The sequence below is a fragment of the Oryza glaberrima genome, chromosome 3, assembly GCF_000147395.1.
Source record: "Oryza glaberrima chromosome 3, OglaRS2, whole genome shotgun sequence".
NCBI classification, from domain to species: Eukaryota; Viridiplantae; Streptophyta; class Magnoliopsida; order Poales; family Poaceae; genus Oryza; species Oryza glaberrima.
Window position 1 is genome coordinate 23,284,076 of NC_068328.1, and position 20,849 is coordinate 23,304,924.

Below are 20,849 nucleotides of genomic sequence, written 5' to 3' on the forward strand. Positions count from 1 at the left end.
AGTATATGCTATAGATATCTATTATATGAGTTGGATACTAAATTGACTATAGATTATATGGAGCCAGTAGTTGGCTATACTATTAAACTTGCTCTTAGGTGGTCGTCGGCGTCACGGTCATCAGGGTCGTGTCGGTTTCCTGTCACGGCGCAGAGAAGCGGGAAGCGGAGAGCGAGAGAAGTTGAGAAAGAGAAAAAGAGAGGAGTATGAGACTGGTAGGTGGGTCCCATGTCGACTCGCTGGATTAATCGCAATCATCAACTCGTCACGTCATCTGAAACTAGGCACGGTATTATCCTCGTACCTCGAGTAATATGATACTGAAAGTTAAGGGACATGTTATATCTAATATTATAGGATCTGATTAAACTCAACATCAACATGCAGGATATAAAGTAAACATATTTCTTCAACCTTTATGGAAAAAGTTCACTTGAGGCCTCTCATTGTAGTCAAGTTTCAAAATTGTCCATGAACTATAATACATATATAACACATCTCTAATCTTGTAAAATGGATCACATTGGATCCCAAGGTAATATTGCTCTCAGTTTTAGCTGATGTGGTGGTAGAGTCATTTGTGGGACCCACGTGGCCCCAACATGTCAGCAAGCCAATCTTCTTCCGCCAGATAGAACATCGTGCTAGGCTTGTCGAACAATGGTTTAAAGGATCCCAGTCTTCACTGGGAATGGCGGTCGACGGTGAGGCGAAGGACAAGCACATCACTGCCTCCCGTGAGGCAATAATCTCCGTAGTTGAGAGCCCTGAGACGCGGACACTTGACGTCGGTCCATCCGCTGTTCCTGCTAGTCATATAGGTGACTCGGGCATGGTTGATGAGGGCAGTCGTGGTGAAGTTGCTCAGCGTCAGGTTAGGAGTGAACACGACCTTCAACACCGCCACATTCCTTTAGAGGAGTGAATGGAATGGGATCTCCTCGCCGGTGAGGGCATTCACGATTTGGGTAGCCTCACCATTGTAGAAGGCGAACCGACCATTGCAGGAGAGAGGATAGTGGCGAGCCTTTGGTGGAGAGCGATGGAGATCCGAGAGGACACGCACTAGGCGGAGATGCGTTGGCGGTTGAGGCGGACTAGCAGCGACAGTGAGGCCATGGGGAGGGCGCCGCCAACAGCGTAGCCACAGGTGTAGGCCTGGATAGGGAGGCCACCACCCTTCTTCCGCTAGCTGCCATCCTTCTCCCCACCCGGCGTCGGCGAGCTCCTCCCTGCCAGCCGCCACCCTTCTCCTCGCCCGTCGCCGGTGGAAGAAGATTGGGCTGCTAACACGTGGGTCTCACGCTGACTCAGCCGTCACATTAGATAAAGCCGAGAACAAACTTCCTTGGGACACAATGTAACCCATTTTTGCAATATCAGGGATGTGTTACATATATATTTCGATTTAGGGACGATTACTACGAAACTACTACAAGTGAGGGACCTAAAGTGAACTTTTTACTGCTTGTACTGGTATGCTTCAAAGCGAGGCCTTAAACAGGCCGAAATAGGCCCAACAGAACACTTTCCAAGAGCAAAAATGGGCCCAAGAGGAGAGCTTCGAGAGAACGCCACTCATTCTTTCCCGCGAGCCCTAGATCCATCGCTGCTACCTCTTCCTCGCGACCCCAAACCCCTCCTCGCCGCCTCAACCCCTCCCTCGCTCCGCCGCCGCCGCCGCCGACGACGACGACGCCCGGAAGGGCTTCCTCCCCATCACCGGACTCGGCGACTTCCCCGCGAGCAAGATCCGGGCTCCGCTCCGGCCAACAGTGCAGCGTAATTGGCCTCTTGACTCCTCCCTTGCTCCCTAAACCCTAGTCGACCTCCCCCTCCGTCCCCTCGCCCTCCTCGACTCCCGCTCTCCTCTCGAGTTCGTCCGCCGCCCGCCGCCCGCCGATCTCCATCCCGCCGCGAGAGTAGCGGCGCCGGCGTCTTCCGCCCGGTGATCGCCCGTACGCGCATCCTCTTTCCCATTCCCTCTCTACTCGCGCTTTCATCTTTGCCTCAACCTGATTTCTCTCCTAGATCTGGAAGCTTTTCTCTCTGGCCTAAATCTTAGTACTGGGGTTCAGCCTAAACCCTTTGCCCCGCGGTTGGGGTTGGACTTGGTCCCCCTCTTCCTTGATGAGCGCATTACCTGTCGGGGAACAAGAACGCAGCTCGTAATCCTAGGGAAAGTGCGCTATTTAGTTTACGGTTGATTGATTGGAACTTGCCTGTTCTGTTAACAATAGATGAACTCAGTAATTCAACTTGTAATGGACAAAAGGCGAGTGTAGTCACTATTGTCTGCTTCCGGTAGTGCAAATTATGTACTCTCTCCGTTTCACAATGTAAGTCATTCTAGCATTTCCCACATTCATATTGATGTTAATGAATCTAGACATATATATCTATCTAGATTCATTAAGATCAATATGAACGTGGGAAATGCTAGAATGACTTACATTGTGAAACGGGGGAAGTACTGATTATTATTTATTCTCAAATATTTGCAAAGTGTCTTGGACTCTTGGTATTGGAGTAATATGTGTGTACCAGTTATTTCTGATTTTGTTATTTATGTCACCGCACTCAACAGGACCAGGAGCAGAATAGGTTTGGCGCTGAAATTTGGAGTACAATGTTAAGTTTTAATTTCTCCTAGTTTCAATATCCATCTAGCTAAGGACTGTACTTTGTACATACTCCTACGTGGTGGTTCTCTGGTTTCAAAACCCCTCTTGTGGCCTCTTATCCATCCTGTTTATATCTACCTAGGTAAGGACTGCTGAGCATTGAGATCAGCCTAGGCATATTGCAAAGGCCAGACCATGGGATGCTCTGTCCTGCTCCCATATCATCCCTAGGAGCAAATGTAATGAAAATATCTGTTATGGGCTTACCCATAACAACTGTCCACTCCCACTCTCTAGTTCCAGGCCTGGCGCTGGTGCCCACACCCTAATCAAGCTATGCAAAAGTCACTCTGAATCTCTTTCGCCTCTGCTCTCTTGTCATGGAAACCACCTCATCAGTGTGATATCCAATCTGCATTTACTTCTATTGTTTCTGCGTGCTTTGTATGTTTCAGTACCTCAGAGTGTCACAATCTTGAGTTTTTTCTGTCTTTAGGTAAATGGAGAGGGTGCTGAAGGATGATGCTGTTGAGGAGAAGGGCGAACGTGCCAGGATGGTGTGAAAACCCTTTCTTATCGATTTGACCTTTTTAATTGGTTTTTCTTAGTTAGTTGTATAGATCCTGCAATTTTACACAACAACCTGGTGTCTTTAAATTGGCAGGCAGCCTTCATTGGTGCTATGGCTATTGCAGATTTGGTCAAGACTACATTGGGACCTAAAGGAATGGTATGCTCCTTAGTGCTAGACTGCTAGTGCTTGAAGTACATGATTCCAGTGTAGTAAATTTTTACATGTGGCAATATTTATGTTCAGGACAAGATCTTGCAATCAACAGGCAGAGGGAGGAGTGTTACTGTTACAAATGATGGGGCTACAATTTTGAAGTCCCTTCATATAGACAACCCTGCTGCAAAGGTCCTTGTTGGTATCCTTTCATTTGAATCTGTTGCTTGATGATTTTTCATACTAACACAATAGCAAGTCATAGATGAAGTGGCAAAGGGGCAAGTTTCCTTTATACAGCAACATGCGTACTTATAGTTTCTCATGCTACCTCATTTGAGTATTTGATATGTATGATGTATCAAGGAAGTTAAGTCCTTAACGCATTGTTAGACATCTCAAAAGTTCAAGATGATGAAGTTGGTGACGGGACAACCTCTGTGGTTGTTTTGGCTGGAGAACTTTTGAGGGAGGCTGAAAAGTTAGTTAACATGAAAATTCATCCAATGACTATAATTGCAGGTAATTCTCATCGTTGGTTTAATATGCTTTCCAGGCTCACACCATATTTTGCATGATTTGTATAATATGGTATTCCTAACATATCAAACTAGGTTAACTCAATTAATTAGTCACCTCTTCAATATGTGTAAATTGGTTTGTTGAGGGTAAAATTCTCAACACGCACTAGTTCATGTACTACTATAAATCTATATTACAATTGACAATAGAAGTGCGTTGAGATTTTCGCAAGGACAATACAACAGATGGAAGATTGCTTGGTTGGTTTGAAAATTGGAAGTTAGCATTCTTAAATAGTTGGTTGAATGCAGTTTGTTCATATGCATAGGCTGAATTCAGATTTTTCACTGCACCAACAAGAAAAACCATTATGTGAATTCATGAGTACACTAACATCTCCAATGCTCCATTTCTTTGTGAAACTATAGGTTACAGAATGGCTGTTGAGTGTGCTAGAAACGCTTTGCTGGAGAGGACCATGGACAACAAAGAAAATATAGGTAACTATGTTTCTCACATATGGTTATTTAACTTGTTTTGAACTTTTTCAATGTGTTAAGAGTTGGAAGACTATCTTTCCATCATCTAGATACTCTTAAATCCTCAAAATTAAAATAAGATTGAACTGGTTCTTTCAATTTGAATTAATCCTTATTCTGATGTGGAGATACATTCCACTCAAGTTTCACAAACCTTCCTGGAGTACTAGCACACAGGGTCTGGCATCATTCAAACCTAATTTTCTTGGCTGAGCTCTGAGGATAGTTTTCAATCCGCTGTATAAGTTCAACGAACTCCATATGCATTATTTCTTGTCTAAAGAATATGCTCACCTGAACATGTTGATCTGACTGGATAAGCTTCCTTTGGATCTGCAGATAAGTTTAGATCAGATCTCATGAACATTGCCATGACTACACTTAGTTCAAAAATCCTCTCTCAGGACAAGGAGTACTTTGCTGAACTTGCTGTTGATGCTGTCCTAAGACTTAAGGTATTCACAGGGTTGAGTGGAAGTTGGTGTTGAAATTTCTTGTTATTGCAACTACTATATCTGGGATGCTGTCTGATGATGTTTGTGTTGTCACATGATGCTTTTCTAATGATTGATATGCACCACTGTGCAGGGTAGCACAAACTTGGAAGCGATTCAAATTCTGAAGAAACCTGGAGGATCCCTCAAGGACTCCTTTTTGGATGAAGGGTATGTTCTTCCAAAAGCTGTACTATCGGAAATATTTCAACATTTGATGTCCTTCAATAGATTAGTTTCTAATCAGTCATTAGTGTGATAGTTTGTGCCAAGTAGTTTGCCAATTAACACTGAGCAAATACGGAGTGTACTAGGAAACACTATACCCAACTGACAACCATGATTCTGATTCTGCTGTCCGTTTAACATTTTGGTTTCTGTTTTGCAGTTTCATTCTTGACAAGAAAATTGGTCTTGGACAACCAAAGAGAATTGAGAATGCCAAAATTTTAGTTGCAAACACAGCTATGGACACAGACAAAGTAAAGATATATGGGGCACGTGTCCGAGTGGATTCGATGGCTAAGGTCGCAGAAATTGAAGCTGCCGAAAAGCAGAAAATGAGAGAGAAAGTTCAGAAAATCATTGGTCATGGAATTAACTGCTTTGTCAATAGGCAGTTGATCTATAACTTCCCTGAAGAACTTTTTGCTGATGCTGGCATACTTGCAATTGAGCATGCTGACTTTGAGGGCATTGAACGGCTAGCTCTTGTCACCGGTGGTGACATTGCATCAACTTTTGACAACCCAGAGTCTGTTAAGCTTGGGCATTGCAATGTCATTGAAGAGATTATGATTGGGGAGGACAAACTTATTCACTTCTCTGGTGTCGCGATGGGCCAGGCTTGCACCATTGTTTTAAGAGGAGCAAGGTATGCCTTTATTGTTCACACGCATCCTTGTGTAGCATAATTTTGTAATTTTCATATGTTTTTATACGTACTATATTTATGTGTTTTTATTTTCTACAGTGAGCATGTGCTTGACGAGGCTGAGAGGTCCTTGCACGATGCCTTATGTGTGCTTTCCCAGACAGTAAATGACACCCGTGTCTTATTTGGGGGTGGTTGGCCGGAGATGGTGATGGCCAAAGCTGTGGATGATCTCGCAAGGAAGACCCCTGGGAAGAAATCTCATGCTATCGATGCCTTTTCACGTGCCCTGCAAGCCATCCCAACAATCATAGCTGATAATGCTGGTCTGGACAGTGCTGAGCTGATCTCTCAGCTCCGAGCTGAGCACCACAAGGAGAATTGCACTGCTGGAATCGATGTCATCACAGGCAGCGTAAGTTGACGAATAATCAGAAGTTCTTAGTTTCTTTTGAACCTTAGACTGGGTTTGAAACTTAACATTATGATCTGCAGGTTGGAGACATGCAAAAGCGAGGCATATCGGAGGCCTTCAAGGTGAAGCAAGCCATCCTTCTCTCCGCCACCGAGGCGGCTGAGATGATTCTCAGGGTTGATGAGATCATAACTTGTGCCCCACGCAGGAGAGAGGATAGGATGTGATCACACAAACTCTTCCTTATCTTATGTAGGATCACGTTTGTCTGTCAAGTTTTGTGCGGTTTCACGCTTGGTTAGTGTGATCCCGTTTTGAGTGCTGTACTCTAAACAACTAGGGTGGAGTTGGCTTCATTTTTATCGAACCAGCTTATGTTTCAACCGCCATCCTAGGCTTCTATTGCAATGTGTATCTTTGGGTTGCAATTTTGCAATTTGCAAAGTGCTTGTCTTTACACTTTAGTGTAGTGGCTGCTGTTTCCGCTGGTACCTGGGACATGGCATTTCTATGCACCCTGTTTAACATTTGTTCTATAATCAGCCCCTTTGCGTCGTTGCGTTGCGCGTGGAGGAGAGTATGACTTGATATCGAAGAGGCAGCACCTCACCACCTCAAAATGGATGTTGTTTGAATGTGTGATCTGGTCTACTACTCAAATTTCACTTGATTAGGTGTCTGAACCGAACCGAATGAATCAAATGGGATAAAGAAACTGTGTAAAATCATTGGTGCTGATGCGTATGATCTCGAGTTCATGGAATCTCGAGGTAATGCGGATATTGCGACATCGTTTTTGTGATACTATCATTTGTGATCTTGCAGTCCAATTCGATTGAAGACTTGTCGTTGAACAGAGAACCCAAATGTAACCGGGTGACAGTAGAAATTAGAATTGGCAGCTGAACCTGTTTATCACCTGCAGAGCAGTGGAGTAGTAAGATTCTGTACTGGAGTGGAGTACTTCCGCAGGTCTAGAAGTTGTAGGCCAACATTAGTCTTCGTCTGATTTGAGTACTACCCGGTCTTGTCCTGTAATTTCAGCTAGTGTCCGTGGAAAAGCTCCCAAAAGATTCTATAATGATGGTCTTTGCGATTCTGCCTATGGGTCTGGGAGAGTTTTTACCTGCTCTAGCTTCTCTCAAAATCATCAGAAGCTCCCCAGATAGTCCAGCTTTTGATCTGAATTATAAGAATCTGTAGTTGTGGAATCCAGAAAATGAACTAAAAGTCAGAAGTTGGAAAAATCAACTTTTCTAGATTCTCAAACAGGCCCTTTTTTTAGAATTTTAAACTCCCCAAACAGGCCATATGTCGGAGTTACCTTGATCGTTTTTGTGTTTATCATCATCATTGAGATCTTTTTTATTCTTCTGTTCTGTCTTATCACTTCCTAGTCTCCCACTTCTTCAACATCAATTAATTATTCCTAGTTGTAAAAACTTTTATACATGGATTTCTTAAAAAAATTTAAATTCTATTGTTCATTTTTGAGAAAAAAAATAATGGTAGTGCTAAGGATTTGACCTCTAAATTTTATAGTTTTGTGATTATTTCGATATTAAATATGTAGTTATGTGATATTTGGCCTTAAATATGTAGTTTTCTGATAAATTTGATACTAAATCTATATTTTTTGATATAATTTATTAAAGAGATTTTTTACCGTCCTTGAGCCAGCGCGGTACCGAATCGTGGCCGTCCATCTAGCCGCATCGAACGGCTGGTCCAGCTTCTGTACCGCGTGGTACTGCAGGGATCAATAGATGCGGTACCATGGTGGGAGGGTAGTTATGTAATTTCGCGTTCTCTTCCGCTTCCCGCACGCATCGTTTTCGTTGTTCTCCGCACACGCGGCATCGCAGGCAGGCATCGAAGGTCCTGGATGCGACGGCGGCCGCGACCGCTGCTGGGGTGGATGCGACGGTGGCTGCTGCAGGGTGGATGCGACGGTGACTGGTGGCCGCGGCAGGATCGATGCGACGACGGCTGCGACAGGATCGATGCGACGATAGCCGCGGTAGGATCGATGCGACGGCAGCCGCGGTGGGATCGATGCGACGATGGGATGGCGCTATCATGGATGCAACGATGGCACAACGACGCCTTGGATGCGAACCACCCCGACGGCATCGGGTTGTAGCCTCCGTACGGCGGCGGCAGACAGTTGTGTGCGGCGGGGATGGCAGAGTGTAGTACACGGGCGGCGGCGGCGGCCGGTAGTAGTCTAGAGTTGGCATGTCCGGCAGCGGTGAGCTGGCGTACGTGCGCATCGTGCAGCCGTGAACTCCTTGTGGTTGTGGACGACGAGCCGCGAACTCCTTGTCGTCGTGGACGGCGACGGCGGCACGGAGGCATCCCCGGGCACGAGCTCGTTGTGGGTGGTGCTGACCCCATTACCCTCGTGTCCTTGATAGATTTTTTAGTCCGATCATATCCCTCTGAACCAACGGTTAGATTAGATTGGTACCTCATGGTACCTTCTCAAGGATGGGAAAAATGCTCTTTATTAAATCTGTAGGATTTTGATAGTTTGGTCAACCTATCTATAATTTTGTGAAATTTACGATATAAAAACACACTTGGAAGTTGAAGTGATTCTGACTTGGGGTGTGTGTGTATGGTACTAGTAATAGTACTAGTACTACACTCTGTAGGCTCAAGTTTCAGCTGGACATTTGGCTCCGAGTCCAGACTCCAGAGTTGTCTTCATCGCTCCTTGCAACCTCGTGGTAAAGTGCTCGTTGGTTCCATCGTTTCTCATCTGCAATTAGCCCTTCTTCAAGTTTCTTTCTCCTATCCACCTCGCTTGAATATGTTTAGTAACTCTAAACTAGTACACCGATTAGTAGCAGCATTTGTATTGGTTCTTGTTTCTTAGAATGAAACTCCAATGATCTACTGACCTGTAACTCCATAAAGATTCTTTTGTTGAGAGAATCGAAGGTAAGGCCGTCTCAGCTCTTCACCGCTGTGTATTTTTGTGTCTCCAAATATCATCCTTGTTTCTGCTTTGGTTTTCTATAACACATCACTTTGTAGTTTTTGGTACTACTCCCTCCGTCTCCGTTTCACAATGTAAGTCATTCAAGCATTTTTAACATTTATATTGATGTTAATGAATCTAGATAGATATAAAAACGGAGGAAGTAGATCTTATCCCCTCTTTTTAGAGTGGTAGTGGCATATTGTACTGTACTACTATTTGCTTCGTAGTATCTCAAAAACAATCAATATAGTGTGGTTATTTGAGATCGTGTCTTTGTGGAAATTCTTATGCAGGAGATTGTTTTGTTTTCTACTGAATGGGCATCTGATTTAGGCTGTGAATCTCAGTTGACATGGCTGGAAGTGGTTCATGTATGAAGAAATCATGCGTTTGTTGCCAAAAATATTTGGAGCATTTGGATGGAAAGATGAACTGTTTCGTCAGGCGAATGACGGCCGATTCTAGACGTAGCATGGTAAGCCTCTGGCAAGTTTATTGCTTTCTGTTACTAAATATCTCAGCTGGATATACATTTAGAATTGGTTTAGTTCCTCCGACAAGTTTTATTTAGCTCTTAAATATCTTACAGTTCTATTGTGAATACCTTTTTTGTTTTAATCATATTTTCTGCTAATCTTGCTGTTAAAGAACTCTATATTTTTTTCATTATCTAAAAAAATACTTCTCAATGCTGTTGCTACAGATCATGCCATGTAAATTTGTGAACCATTTTGGAGGAGATTTCTCAGGGACCATAAAACTGCAATCCCCTAATGGTATTCTGTATGTTGTTGAAGTCACTAAGTGCAAGAATAAGACAGTCCTCAGATGTGGTTGGGAGGCATTTGTTGATGCCCATCACATAGAAGAGAATGACTCCTTGTTGTTCCGTCGCGTCGAGAATTCTCGTTTTGAGGTTCTGATCTTTGATTCCGATGATTGTGAGAAAGTATTTTCCTGTGCTGGCATAAGAAACACTTGTAAAAGTATTCAAGAAAAAAGTAGCAGCTCTTGTGATGATACTGCAGAATCATCAGAGAGTGAAGGATTTGCTAGAAATCAAAAGGGAAGCTTCAGCCATCGTCGAAAAACAGCAAACTTGGCATCTTCTTCTGAGGATTCAGGCAAGTCCTTTGTTAAATTGTTTGCTTACATGCTTAAACTTTGGCAAAATTAGGATTATTATTCTAAAGTTTCTTGACAAATTTTGTACAGGAGAGGACAGTCCCTCTGAACATGAATCTGTTGAGTCAGGTGATCTTGAGACGTCTCAAGAACCTTATGTATTATCTCGCAGGAGTTATCTATCTGAATTCCAAAAGGATAAAGTAGATGCACTTATCCAGGAGATTCAGCCTGAAACTACCGCGTTTGTAGCTATCATGAGAAAGTCCAATGTTCAATTGCCAACTCCTTTTTTGGTAATCTACTGTTACTTTCTGTTCAACTGACAACTCAATGCTTTGTTTATTGCTTGTTGAATACTGAACCAGTGTACTTGTGTTGTCAATATTTCAATTTTCATTCAAAGAACATGCTTTTAATATTATATGGTAAATTCAGTTTTGTGCTTACAATAATATGGGAATTTCAGTTTTGTTCAAGTTCTCAGGAGCATTCAGACCTTCTTTTAAATGCATTTTTAAAACATGATGGGCAGCATAATTTTTCTTTACTTCAACCTTGATTTTCTGTTCTTGATTAGTACTTGTTAATGATATCACACCCTGCCCTATCCTGTCATTAGGTCATTTCCTTTTGCTATGCTGAAGTACACTTTCCACATAAAAGCGTAACCGTGACACTTCAGAGGCCATGCAAAAGCAAGAAGTGGCATCCCAGATTCTACAAGAGAAAAGACGCGAGGATGAACATTCTCAGGGGATCTTGGGTAGAGTTTGTGAAAGACAATCGTGTGCAGGAACAGGACATCTGTGTCTTTGTACCAACTAAGGATGCAAGAAGAAATTTCACGTTTACGGTTCATCTGCTTCGCGTAGCGGCAGCTTATTCCCGGGGTGGAACTGGTGTTGATAGAGCCGGCTCAAGCCTTGGAAGAACAGATGTGAAGTCAGCTTCAGAGATCAGTATCAAGGAGGAACCAATTGATCAAGGTTACCATACAAAAAAAAACTTATATAGCTAGATTTCAAACAAACAAACAATATATCATATTGCTTTCTTATGACTATATGATGTGAGACTGTTGCAGAAGAAAATGTTTCCTCGAGAAACAGGAATGGAGTCTCTGACGAATCTGAGGAGGATGAGGATTCTGAAGGCCCTGCTCATCCTCCCTACATTGTACCATGCAAGAGCCGCCTGTCTCGGTTGCAAAAGAAGATAGTTGAAGAGAAAGTGCGATCCATCCAATCCAAATTTCCCGTTTATGTAGCAATCATGAAGAAGAGCAATGTTGAGCGAAGTGCTTCCCGTTGCCAGCTAGTAAGCTCTTTCCTTCTTCCGATCTTGAAATTTATATTACACAACACCGGGGTTCTTGTGTTTATTGTTAAGATCCGGTTTGCTGAAAATGGGGCAACATTTTCATCATGACGTCTCAACTATTAACAGTTGGTATCAGCAAACTATTTGGCCTGAACTTACAGTTTCTACTACCTCTGTCACAAAAATACTTTGTTTCCAGCTATGCCATTGGACAAGTACTCGTCCAGGCACATAGCCAGAAATCTAGTCTTTTTAGGACGGAGGTAGCAGTTACTTAACATTGCACGTTTATCATTGTAAAGTGTGAGCTTGTAACATTCATCATCTTTGTACTACTATGTGACAAAAAATACAGGAGCTAGGCGCGCGATTCGCCGCTGCTGTTCATCTTCCAGACAGGAGGCAGACCGTGGTGCTGCAGCGGAGGGGGGAGAGATGGGCCACCGTGATGCAGATCAGGAGCGGAACCAGGCGGCTCCTGATCAGCGGCTGGCACAGGTTCGTGCGCGACAACCGCCTGCGCGTCGGGGACATCTGCCTGTTTGAGTTCAAGACGCACGAGAGGTGGCGGCTCACCATGGCTGTCCATGCCATCTTCAGGGAGCAGTGCTGTTAGCTTTGTTCTGCTCTGCTGTCCGCTGCTGCTGCTTTGCGGTTTCAGATTTCAGGTGGTGGCGTTTTGAAGCAGTTGCACTGCATAATATATAATGTGTAGTAAGAGCAGGTACAATAAGCTATTCTGACCGGCGATAATGCATCCATGGTAGACACCAAACATCACGACAGCTCTCGCATCGCTCTCCCCAGGGGCGGCTCGGGAGGCGACGACCCGGCCGCCCCTCTCCCCCACCCCTACCCCCTTCTCCGATCCGCCTCGCCGTCGCCCGAGCGGCCGCCGGCGAAGCCGCGTGGCCACAAGGACGGTGGCGGCGGGGTGCTCCTCGTCTCCTCGCGCTCGGGCGGCCTGGGGAGCCGCCCGGAGTGGCGACGGCGGTGTCCGCCAGATCCGCGCCGTTCCGGCCGGATCTGGCAGGATGGGCTGGCGGCGGGGACGGGCGACGGTGGCGGTCGAGGTGAGTTGCGCCGGGTGGTGTTGTGGGTGATGGCGGCGGGGATGGCGACGTCGTTGGGGTGGCGATGGTGGAGGTCGCGGATCCGGCGGCGGCGCACCCGGATCCGGCGGCGGCGAGGCGGCCGGCGCTGGCCAGAGCACGCAGGCACCCCGCGGCTGCCACTGGCGTCCTCCGGCACCCCTCTAGACGTCGGCCGGCGTTGGTGGAGAGGAAGACGGCCGGATCTGGCTCCTTGCCCAGATCCGGCGCGTCCTCGGGTGGGAACGGGGTGGTTGGAGTCCGGTCGTCGTGCAGGTGGTGTGAATATCGCAGGTATCCTCGGTGTGTAGGTGACATTTGGTGGCTCCCGTCGTGGATGCTATGGTTGATGGGTGCTCCAAGGCGAAAGTCTTGCTCCGCTCTCGGTGCTAGCAACGGCGACGTCCTTGGGCGCCGTTCACCTTCTTGAAGGCGTTGCTACTGGAGCCCTCGTTCAACTCCACTTCAAGAGTTTTCTCCTGGTGAAAACCTAAATTTGTTAGGATCGGACGATGTAGCCGTTCTGTCGGCGTAACCTTCTTGAAGGCTTCGTTTTAGGAGTTTATCTCTTGTTGGACGGCTGTACTTAGGTTCAGTTTGTCAATGTCGGGGTTTTTACCGGTTTTCCTTTAATTAACCGTGCTGTTGTAAGGTTTTTGGGTCCGATTTCCCTTGTAAACTGGATCAACTCTCTTCTTCTATAGTGAATTGCAGGAGCTCCCTACCTGTCCCCTCGAAAAAATAATGCATCCATGGTGGATTTCTTTGGTGAGCTGGAAGAAAGATTAGAGGAGAGAGAGTGTGAGCCGGCGACTAATTTGTCGCTGACTACACACGCGCTCCAAGGCCGAGCGAATGGGAAGCTAGTGAGCAGCTATTGGACCCACAAGAACTGTGCAGGAACAAAACATGGCAGGACGCCATTGAGGCCGTGAGCTCGGGGCCGAGGAACGGTGGCCAGGAGGGGAGCTCGGTGAGTGACGTCATAGTGACCAGAGTGGCCAGCTTGAAGCCTAGCTAGCTGCCATGAAGGAGAAGAAGTTGAGAGCGTTGGCATGCTTGATTGGAGGAGGATGAGGTAGGAGTGAAGGCTGTCACCGGCGTGGCTTGGGCATGGAGAGCGCAGTCGCCGGCACATTCCAGTGACTCGGTGTCGGTGTGAAGCAGGAGGTCCTATGGTGGAGATGCTCGCATAGATGATAGTAGATTAGTACTACAGTAGCTACTGGATAGAGAAGAGAACGGGCAAGGAAGAAAGAGGAAAAGATGTGGGTCCCATTAACATATAAAATAATACTTTGGCTAAAAGTATACTGTAGATCACTATTGTGTAAGTTGGCGGTATAGCGGGTTGTAAATGACCTGGAGATGACATGTATGCACTATAGTCGACAGCTAGCGCTTCTATTAAACCTGCTCTAAGGGTAGTCCCAACCCATAGTGTCTATAAGCAGTGTCTATGGTGCCATGTCCATAAGACATCACAATAGAAACTACACTCTACACCCCATGGTTTCTTAAAGTGGGCCATGAATAAATACATCACTTCTCTTCTCTACCAATCATATTTATTCTTCATCTATTATGAAGACACTATTCTCTCCCAATGCAAAACTTGATAGTGTCTAGTGCATAGGTTCTCGTGTTGAAGCTGTGTCTTGCATGAGACCCAGTTTCTTCCTCTCTTCACTCTCTCTTAATTAATATAGTGCCACATAAGCTAAAAGTCCTATATGACAATGTAGTTAATGCCATAGACACTATTCTAGGTGGAGGGTTTGGGACTGCCCTAAGGCACTGTGTGTAGATGCACCCAGCAATAGCCAATAGGGGTGGTAATAGGTCAGGGCCCCTTTCACAACCCATCTCAACCTTCAAATATTTTTAGCTTAAAAATATATTAAATTTTAGCTCAACTCTTTTTAGACTCAGCTCTTATATTTTGTAAGCCAACGAGCTGGCCCCGTTACCACCCTACCCAGCAATCCTACCGTGTTGCAGTGGAACAGTGGATGCTAGTAGTAGTTTCTATTTTGTATGGCTAACAATTTTGTCGGATGCATTATCGAAAAAGAAAACACAACATTTGTCAACTGTTTTCGCGATGGATATCCACCCATAAAAACCCAAAAAATGCTCGGGATCGGGTGCCGGATGTTGCGGAAAAAAATCAGGCGCCCCCCCCCCCCCCACACGCGTCCCGTTGTAACAAATCCCCCACATAGTACGGAAACGCCCTATTAAGAAAATCTGTTTCATTTTTTATTCTACCAACAATATTTCAGCTGGTGTAGTCATGATGTTTCACTATGAATAGATGAAATGTTGTAGTTGATTTAGATATTGTTTCATAATTTCATAAAAAAGGTTAAAAATCAAGTTTTATAGTTTAAATTATGGCAACAACTATAATAATCGAAGAGACAAAGGCTGAAGCTGAGCTCATAAAAGAGGGAGTAATTAATCACCCGGTGAGTACCATTGGTTGGTCTAATAAACTAAAATAAAAGTTAAAATTTAAATTTTCGAATGTTAATTTTAAGATACTTCTAATATAATTTTTTAGCATTAACTTTTAAGTCGGTACGAACAAATATATAAAAATTTTACCTATAAATTAATTTTTATTTCCTAATAATCCGCTTTACTTATTAATAAGAAATATGGCAACTGATAGACTAACTTGTCCGGTCCTGTTTAGGAATCTGGAATGTACAGTACACGCTTTTTTTTAAGGAAGTTGAAGAGCCGTAATGCTTCTGAGTTCTGACTCCTGCTGCGCTCTCAGCGTCTGTATTCTCCTCAGTTGGATACTTGGATGACTCCATGAGCATACTCCTACTATCTGTCTATCTCTGTCTCTCTCTCTCACACAAACACTACGATATGCTTGGGAGCTTCATCTCATCTGGACTTCAGACCACCCAGTAAGTTTCTACCTGTGACTCTCTTCTTCAAGTTTCTTTTCCTCCCATCCTTTGCGTGAGAGTATCTCTCATTTCTCACTCCACAATAATACTATTAGTACTCTGGTACTGTAATGGGGATTTCCTTTTTTTTTAAAAAAAAATTGTAATGCGGAACCTATTCCTGAAATAAAATGTTCTTAGGTTCTAGCTTGTCTTGGACTTGGACTTGCTAATATTTCTTGAACTAACGTTCTTTAGATTGCATTGCTGTCTCCGGAAATTTAGTACATCTTGTTTAAAGGAAAATCAGTGAAGTAGCATGCATCTGAAGAGGGGGAAAAAGTTACTACTCAAGTAACAAGAGGCTTCGTCTTTACCTACATTCTGTGGTTTCAAGATTGTGGTTTTCTATTGAATAGGAATCTGATTTAAGCTGCAAATTTGAGTTGTCATGGCTGGAGGTAATACCCATAGGAAGAAGTCTTGTGCTTGTTGCAAAGAATACCTGGAGCATCTGGGTGGAAAAATGAGATGTTTCCTCAGGCGAATGGCTGCTGATTCTATGCACAGCATGGTAAGCTCCTCACAAGTTGGTGTTTTTTTTACTCCAAAGTGTCTCATCTAGTCATGATATATTGAAATTCCCCTTTCAAAGTTTTCATCTCTTCCTGAATATTTCATTGGCTGTACTACACATAGTTGTTTGGAATGCATTTCCTCACTGCAATTTATACCTTTTACATGATATCAAGTTTTATGTTGCCACTTATTGTTGTTTAGAGAAGTCCATATCAATACTGTTTCAAACATTGTTGCTACAGATCATGCCAGATAGATTTGTCAGCCATTTTGGAGGAAAGATCCCAGGAACCATAAAATTGGAATCTCCTAATGGTATTTTGTATGTTGTTGAAGTCACTGAGTGCATGAATAAGACACTCCTACAATGCGGTTGGGAGGCATTTGTTGATGCTCATAACATAAAAGAGGGTGAATCTTTGTTATTCCGACACATCGAGAATTCCCGTTATGAGGTTCTGATTCTAGATTCTGATGACTGTGAGAAAGTATTCTCCTGTGCTGGCACAAGAAACGGTTCTTGTGTTCAAGACAAAACTGTAGATCCTGTTGATAGTTCAGGTAGCTCTAGTAATGATACCACGCAATCATCACGGAGTAGAAACACTGAAAATTTGACAGCAATGTGCTCTTCATCTGAGAAATCAGGTAATATTTTTTACATTATTTGGAAATGTGCTTCAAATTTTGGACTACTGTACATGCAGTTTACACAAGAGATTGAACCTCTTGGGAAATTTTGTACAGGAGAAGACAGTCCTTCTGGATATGAATTTCATGAGTCAGTTGAACCTCAGACACCTTCAGGGTCTGATTACGTGCTATCACGCAGGACTTATTTATCTGAAGCACAAAAGGAGAGAGTGGTCGCGCATATCCAGGATATTCAACCTGAAATTACTGTGTTTGTGGCTGTTATGAAGAAGTGCAATCTTCAGTCTCCAGCTCCTTATCTGGTAACTTTATTATTTTACGTCGAATGGGTAACTCACTGCTTTCAAAATGATCTGATATTTGCTTGATGAATCTGTATGTGTATGTTGTTAATATCAGAATATGTCTTTTCATTGTTGTGGTTTCAATAATAAATATTATATAGGAATTTTTTAAACTATGTGAAAAATTACATAAAAACATTTTTTTTTTGCTTTTTTATAGTTCATCCTGAGTTTTCGTATTCTTTGTAACCTGTTCAAAGCATCACATCCTTCCATATTGTTGTAATCAGGTTATTTCTAGCCGCTATGCTTCTGTACACTTTCCACGTGAAACCGCAACTATCACGCTTCAGAGGCCAAGCAAGAGAAAGAAGTGGTATCCCAGGTTCTACAAGAGAATAGACAAGAGTGATCACATGCTTAGGGGACAGTGGCAAAACTTTGTCCATGACAATTGTCTGCAGGAAGAAGACATCTGCCTCTTCGTACCAACAAAAGGAGGAAGAAACTTCGTGTTTACTGTCCATTTGCTCCAAGCAGAAGCGACTCATTCCAGGGATGGGACTGATGTTCACAAGATTGGCTCAAGTCAAAACAAAAGAAATTCAAAGATGGCTTCACAAGTCCATATTAAGGAGGCACCAGGTGATGGCATCATATAAATGTATTTGTCATTAATTTGACACATTTTAGGCATTTTGGTTATTTTTTTCTTATGATCTAAAATAATTTGCAGGGGGGGACGTTTCCTCTGAGAGCAACAAGCATGGAGTTTCACACGAATCACTGGAGAGTGAAGACTCTGACGGTCCTTCTGAACCTCCCTACATCTCATCAATGAGACGCCGGTTATCTCAATTGCAGAAGAAGACAGTTGAGGAGAAAGTGCGAGCCATCCAATCTGAAATTCCCATTTGTGTAGCAACCATAAGCAAACTTGCTGGCAGTGGTGGCAAGGGGAAATTCCGCGGACTAGTAAGATCAATTCCTTCTTTTTCTTTTTAAATCTTGAGCGGTCTGAATCCTTAGTTTCAATAGGGTTTAGGGTCATGAAATCTTGAGAGGTCATGAAATCTGCTGCGACAATCAATCTGCAAACTTTTTTATCGAGAAATTTTAGTTCTTGAGAGGTACCAAAATAGCAAATTTTCGTACCTTCTAGTAGTACCGGAGGTACCAAATTTTACACTAAAAAATATGGTACCGCCTCAAGGACCATAAAATCACTCTATTTTATCCGGTTGGTAAGCCTATAGGTCGGGTTTGTTGCTTTTGTAAACCTTTCCTTCGTCTTAATGCAATTATATGCAAACCTTTTGCATACCCCCTAATATTGGGTTGCCATTTAAGTAAAAAAAAAGAACAGTATTTAGGCCAGGTTTTGTAAGCACTAGGTATTGTGTGAACTGAAATTTTGCTTTTTATCAACTGCCGCAGCATGTGTGGAGAGCTTGTAGTAAGTGATCATAGTTGTGTGCATCCATGTGATTCCATTAGATAGAATGATATATCAAACTTCTCCAAAATGCCGTAACATACTTTTTCTAGAAATGCATTTTTAAACATTTCCACTAAAAAGGGTAGTTATCTTCGAATATCTTGTTTTTAAATACCCTCTCAATTCCATAATATAAGACATAACTACTTTTTCAGATGTTTCATAATATAAGGCGTGCATGTATACATGCAATTAATTACTCCCTCCATCCCAATATGTAGCAACCTAGGTCATATGTCCAAATTCGTAATCCTATGATGGGTCTAATTCCATCCTAGGTTGCTACACATTGGGACGAAGGGAGTAGTACATCTTCTCCACTAAATTATTATTTTTTAAAAAATTCTTCACTCTTAAAGATTTCTAATTCTATTGGGTACATGCATTATATTTATTAGGGTGATCCAAACTAAGAAGTCATAATAATTATTTCTTAGTCTTTGGGTTAAGGGTGGTTGTGCCTTATATTTTGGAATGGACGGAGTACTTAAAATATTTCATTTTATACACTGTTCTTTTGGCAACTCATGAATCCACTAGCTAGTGGTAAGAGCAAATGCCACACAGGAAAATTGTAAAACCTGTCACTGTAACTTGTTACAATTCTATCTGTGTAATATCAGGAGCTAAGTTCGCGATATGCTGCCTCATATCTTCCGGATAAAAATCATCAAACTTTGGTGCTCCAATGCAAGGGGATGATCTGGCAAATCAATTTGGTGGTGCGTCGTAGATATACAAAGGGAAAGAGGTGGTTCCTTACTGCAGGTTGGCGCAAATTTGCTCACGACAACCGCCTTCGTGTCGGGGACTTCTGTCTGTTCGAACTGAAGAAGAAGAAGCTCACCATGGAGGTCCATATCATTTCCAATCTGCAGCGTTACCCTGAAGTAGAGTAGAATGATGCATAATGTCTGATCGATGATACTTTGGAAGCTTATTTTTTCTTGTTTTGTAATCAGAATTCCGAAAGGAGGATGAAACCTGTTTGTATTTGTTCTTCAATTTGCTTGTTTTGCAACCTGAAGTCCGAAAGGGTAGGAGGATGAAACCTATTTGTATTTGTGAATGATGTTAACTTTCCGATGCACTATATCCACCTTGTGAGACCCTGAGAATTTGTGGTCTTCAGTTTTTCTACTTCGGACCATGTTTTGATCTGCCTCTCCTCGGGCTACGGATCGTTCAAAATGTGGTTATATTTGATAATGTGCAAATATTGTTTTGGAGGATGTGTAAACTAAATCAAATTTATGTTCATGGTACTTGTTTAAATTATTTTGTGATGATCATTTCCTTTTTGTCAAAACTAGCATTACTGAACTTTTATAGTACGTATGTGTAGTAGTGACGTAAACAGTTAAAAAACAACTACAATAGATGTTTTAGTTAATCTTAATTACGATGAAAATGGATATCCATCATCTTAATATGGCAGCTTACCACAAAACTACTCCATCCGTATTTTAATGTATGACACCATTAACTTTTGGACCAACGTTTGACTATTTGTCTTATTTAAAAAATTTGTGCAAATATAAAAATATTTATATAATGTTAAACCAACAAATTCGTCACAAACATATACGATGTTTCTGGGAAAAAAAAATATCACCACAAACGTTTAGTGGCATCCATGACGCTCAATTATGTCATACTATAATATCATCACATACAAAATCTCTTCTGACTTGATCACAGTAGGCCAATTCTTTTTAGCTATGAATGTAAAATCTTTTTATCAGCTAAATGTCTATGGGCATTTTTTTTGGGGGTTATTGAAAAAAATAAACTTTACCAAATAAAAGTTGGAAAGGCAATAGACCCTATCACATAGTTGACCCAACAAACTATAAAATTTAGTTCTACCGGGGAATTTGTTTGTCAAGTAAAAAAGCCGGAATTTTTGTTTCTACCAAATTTGGTAGTAAATCAAACATGCCCCATAATTCAGTTCTGCTTGATGACATCAATAACCCTAGTTTTTTTGTCATGTTACATTTTTATATATTGGAAAAGAATTTATGTACTACACCTGGAATTGTACGCAAGTATTCCATCTATCCTAAAATATAACTACATTTGAAAATTCTCACTGTGATTAAGGAATTATATGGAGTTAAATGGAAAAAGAAATGAAAATACACTGTTTCTTGCCACATTTTGCGTGAACGTACCGTTTTCAAAAACATTTGCAGAAAT

General features: G+C 42.7%; 3 protein-coding genes across 8 annotated transcripts; all 3 read left to right on the forward strand.

Moving 5' to 3' along the window:
* Nucleotides 1–1,579: 1,579 nt before the first annotated feature.
* LOC127767827 (T-complex protein 1 subunit beta) lies at nt 1,580–6,639 on the forward strand. 2 transcript variants are annotated; one of them, XM_052293277.1, is made up of 11 exons: nt 1,580–1,782; nt 3,121–3,181; nt 3,289–3,354; nt 3,442–3,553; nt 3,745–3,873; nt 4,302–4,373; nt 4,752–4,867; nt 5,001–5,077; nt 5,295–5,780; nt 5,880–6,195; nt 6,276–6,639. In XM_052293277.1, the coding sequence occupies exons 2-11, from the start codon at nt 3,125–3,127 to the stop codon at nt 6,420–6,422; spliced, it is 1,578 nt and encodes a 525-aa protein (XP_052149237.1). In that variant the 5' UTR covers nt 1,580–1,782; nt 3,121–3,124; the 3' UTR covers nt 6,423–6,639. The 2 variants fall into 2 exon arrangements, with proteins under 2 accessions (XP_052149237.1, XP_052149238.1); XM_052293278.1 differs by lacking the exon at nt 1,580–1,782 and adding an exon at nt 1,940–1,958.
* A 2,170-nt stretch (nt 6,640–8,809) lies between these two features.
* Nucleotides 8,810–12,473, forward strand: LOC127765982 (B3 domain-containing protein Os03g0619600). Of its 4 annotated transcripts, none has more exons than XM_052290969.1 (7): nt 8,810–8,927; nt 9,478–9,659; nt 9,888–10,308; nt 10,400–10,605; nt 10,932–11,298; nt 11,397–11,629; nt 11,988–12,473. In XM_052290969.1, the coding sequence occupies exons 2-7, from the start codon at nt 9,537–9,539 to the stop codon at nt 12,246–12,248; spliced, it is 1,611 nt and encodes a 536-aa protein (XP_052146929.1). In that variant the 5' UTR covers nt 8,810–8,927; nt 9,478–9,536; the 3' UTR covers nt 12,249–12,473. The 4 variants fall into 4 exon arrangements, with proteins under 4 accessions (XP_052146929.1, XP_052146928.1, XP_052146927.1 ...); XM_052290968.1 differs by having other exon boundaries at nt 8,817–9,273; XM_052290967.1 differs by having other exon boundaries at nt 8,817–9,141.
* A 3,007-nt stretch (nt 12,474–15,480) lies between these two features.
* On the forward strand, nt 15,481–19,781 carry LOC127767913 (B3 domain-containing protein Os03g0619800). 2 transcript variants are annotated; one of them, XM_052293400.1, is made up of 7 exons: nt 15,481–15,650; nt 15,891–16,206; nt 16,454–16,859; nt 16,959–17,167; nt 17,440–17,794; nt 17,886–18,124; nt 19,271–19,781. In XM_052293400.1, the coding sequence occupies exons 2-7, from the start codon at nt 16,084–16,086 to the stop codon at nt 19,544–19,546; spliced, it is 1,608 nt and encodes a 535-aa protein (XP_052149360.1). In that variant the 5' UTR covers nt 15,481–15,650; nt 15,891–16,083; the 3' UTR covers nt 19,547–19,781. The 2 variants fall into 2 exon arrangements, with proteins under 2 accessions (XP_052149360.1, XP_052149359.1); XM_052293399.1 differs by having other exon boundaries at nt 16,052–16,206.
* The last annotated feature ends 1,068 nt before the right edge of the window (nt 19,782–20,849 follow it).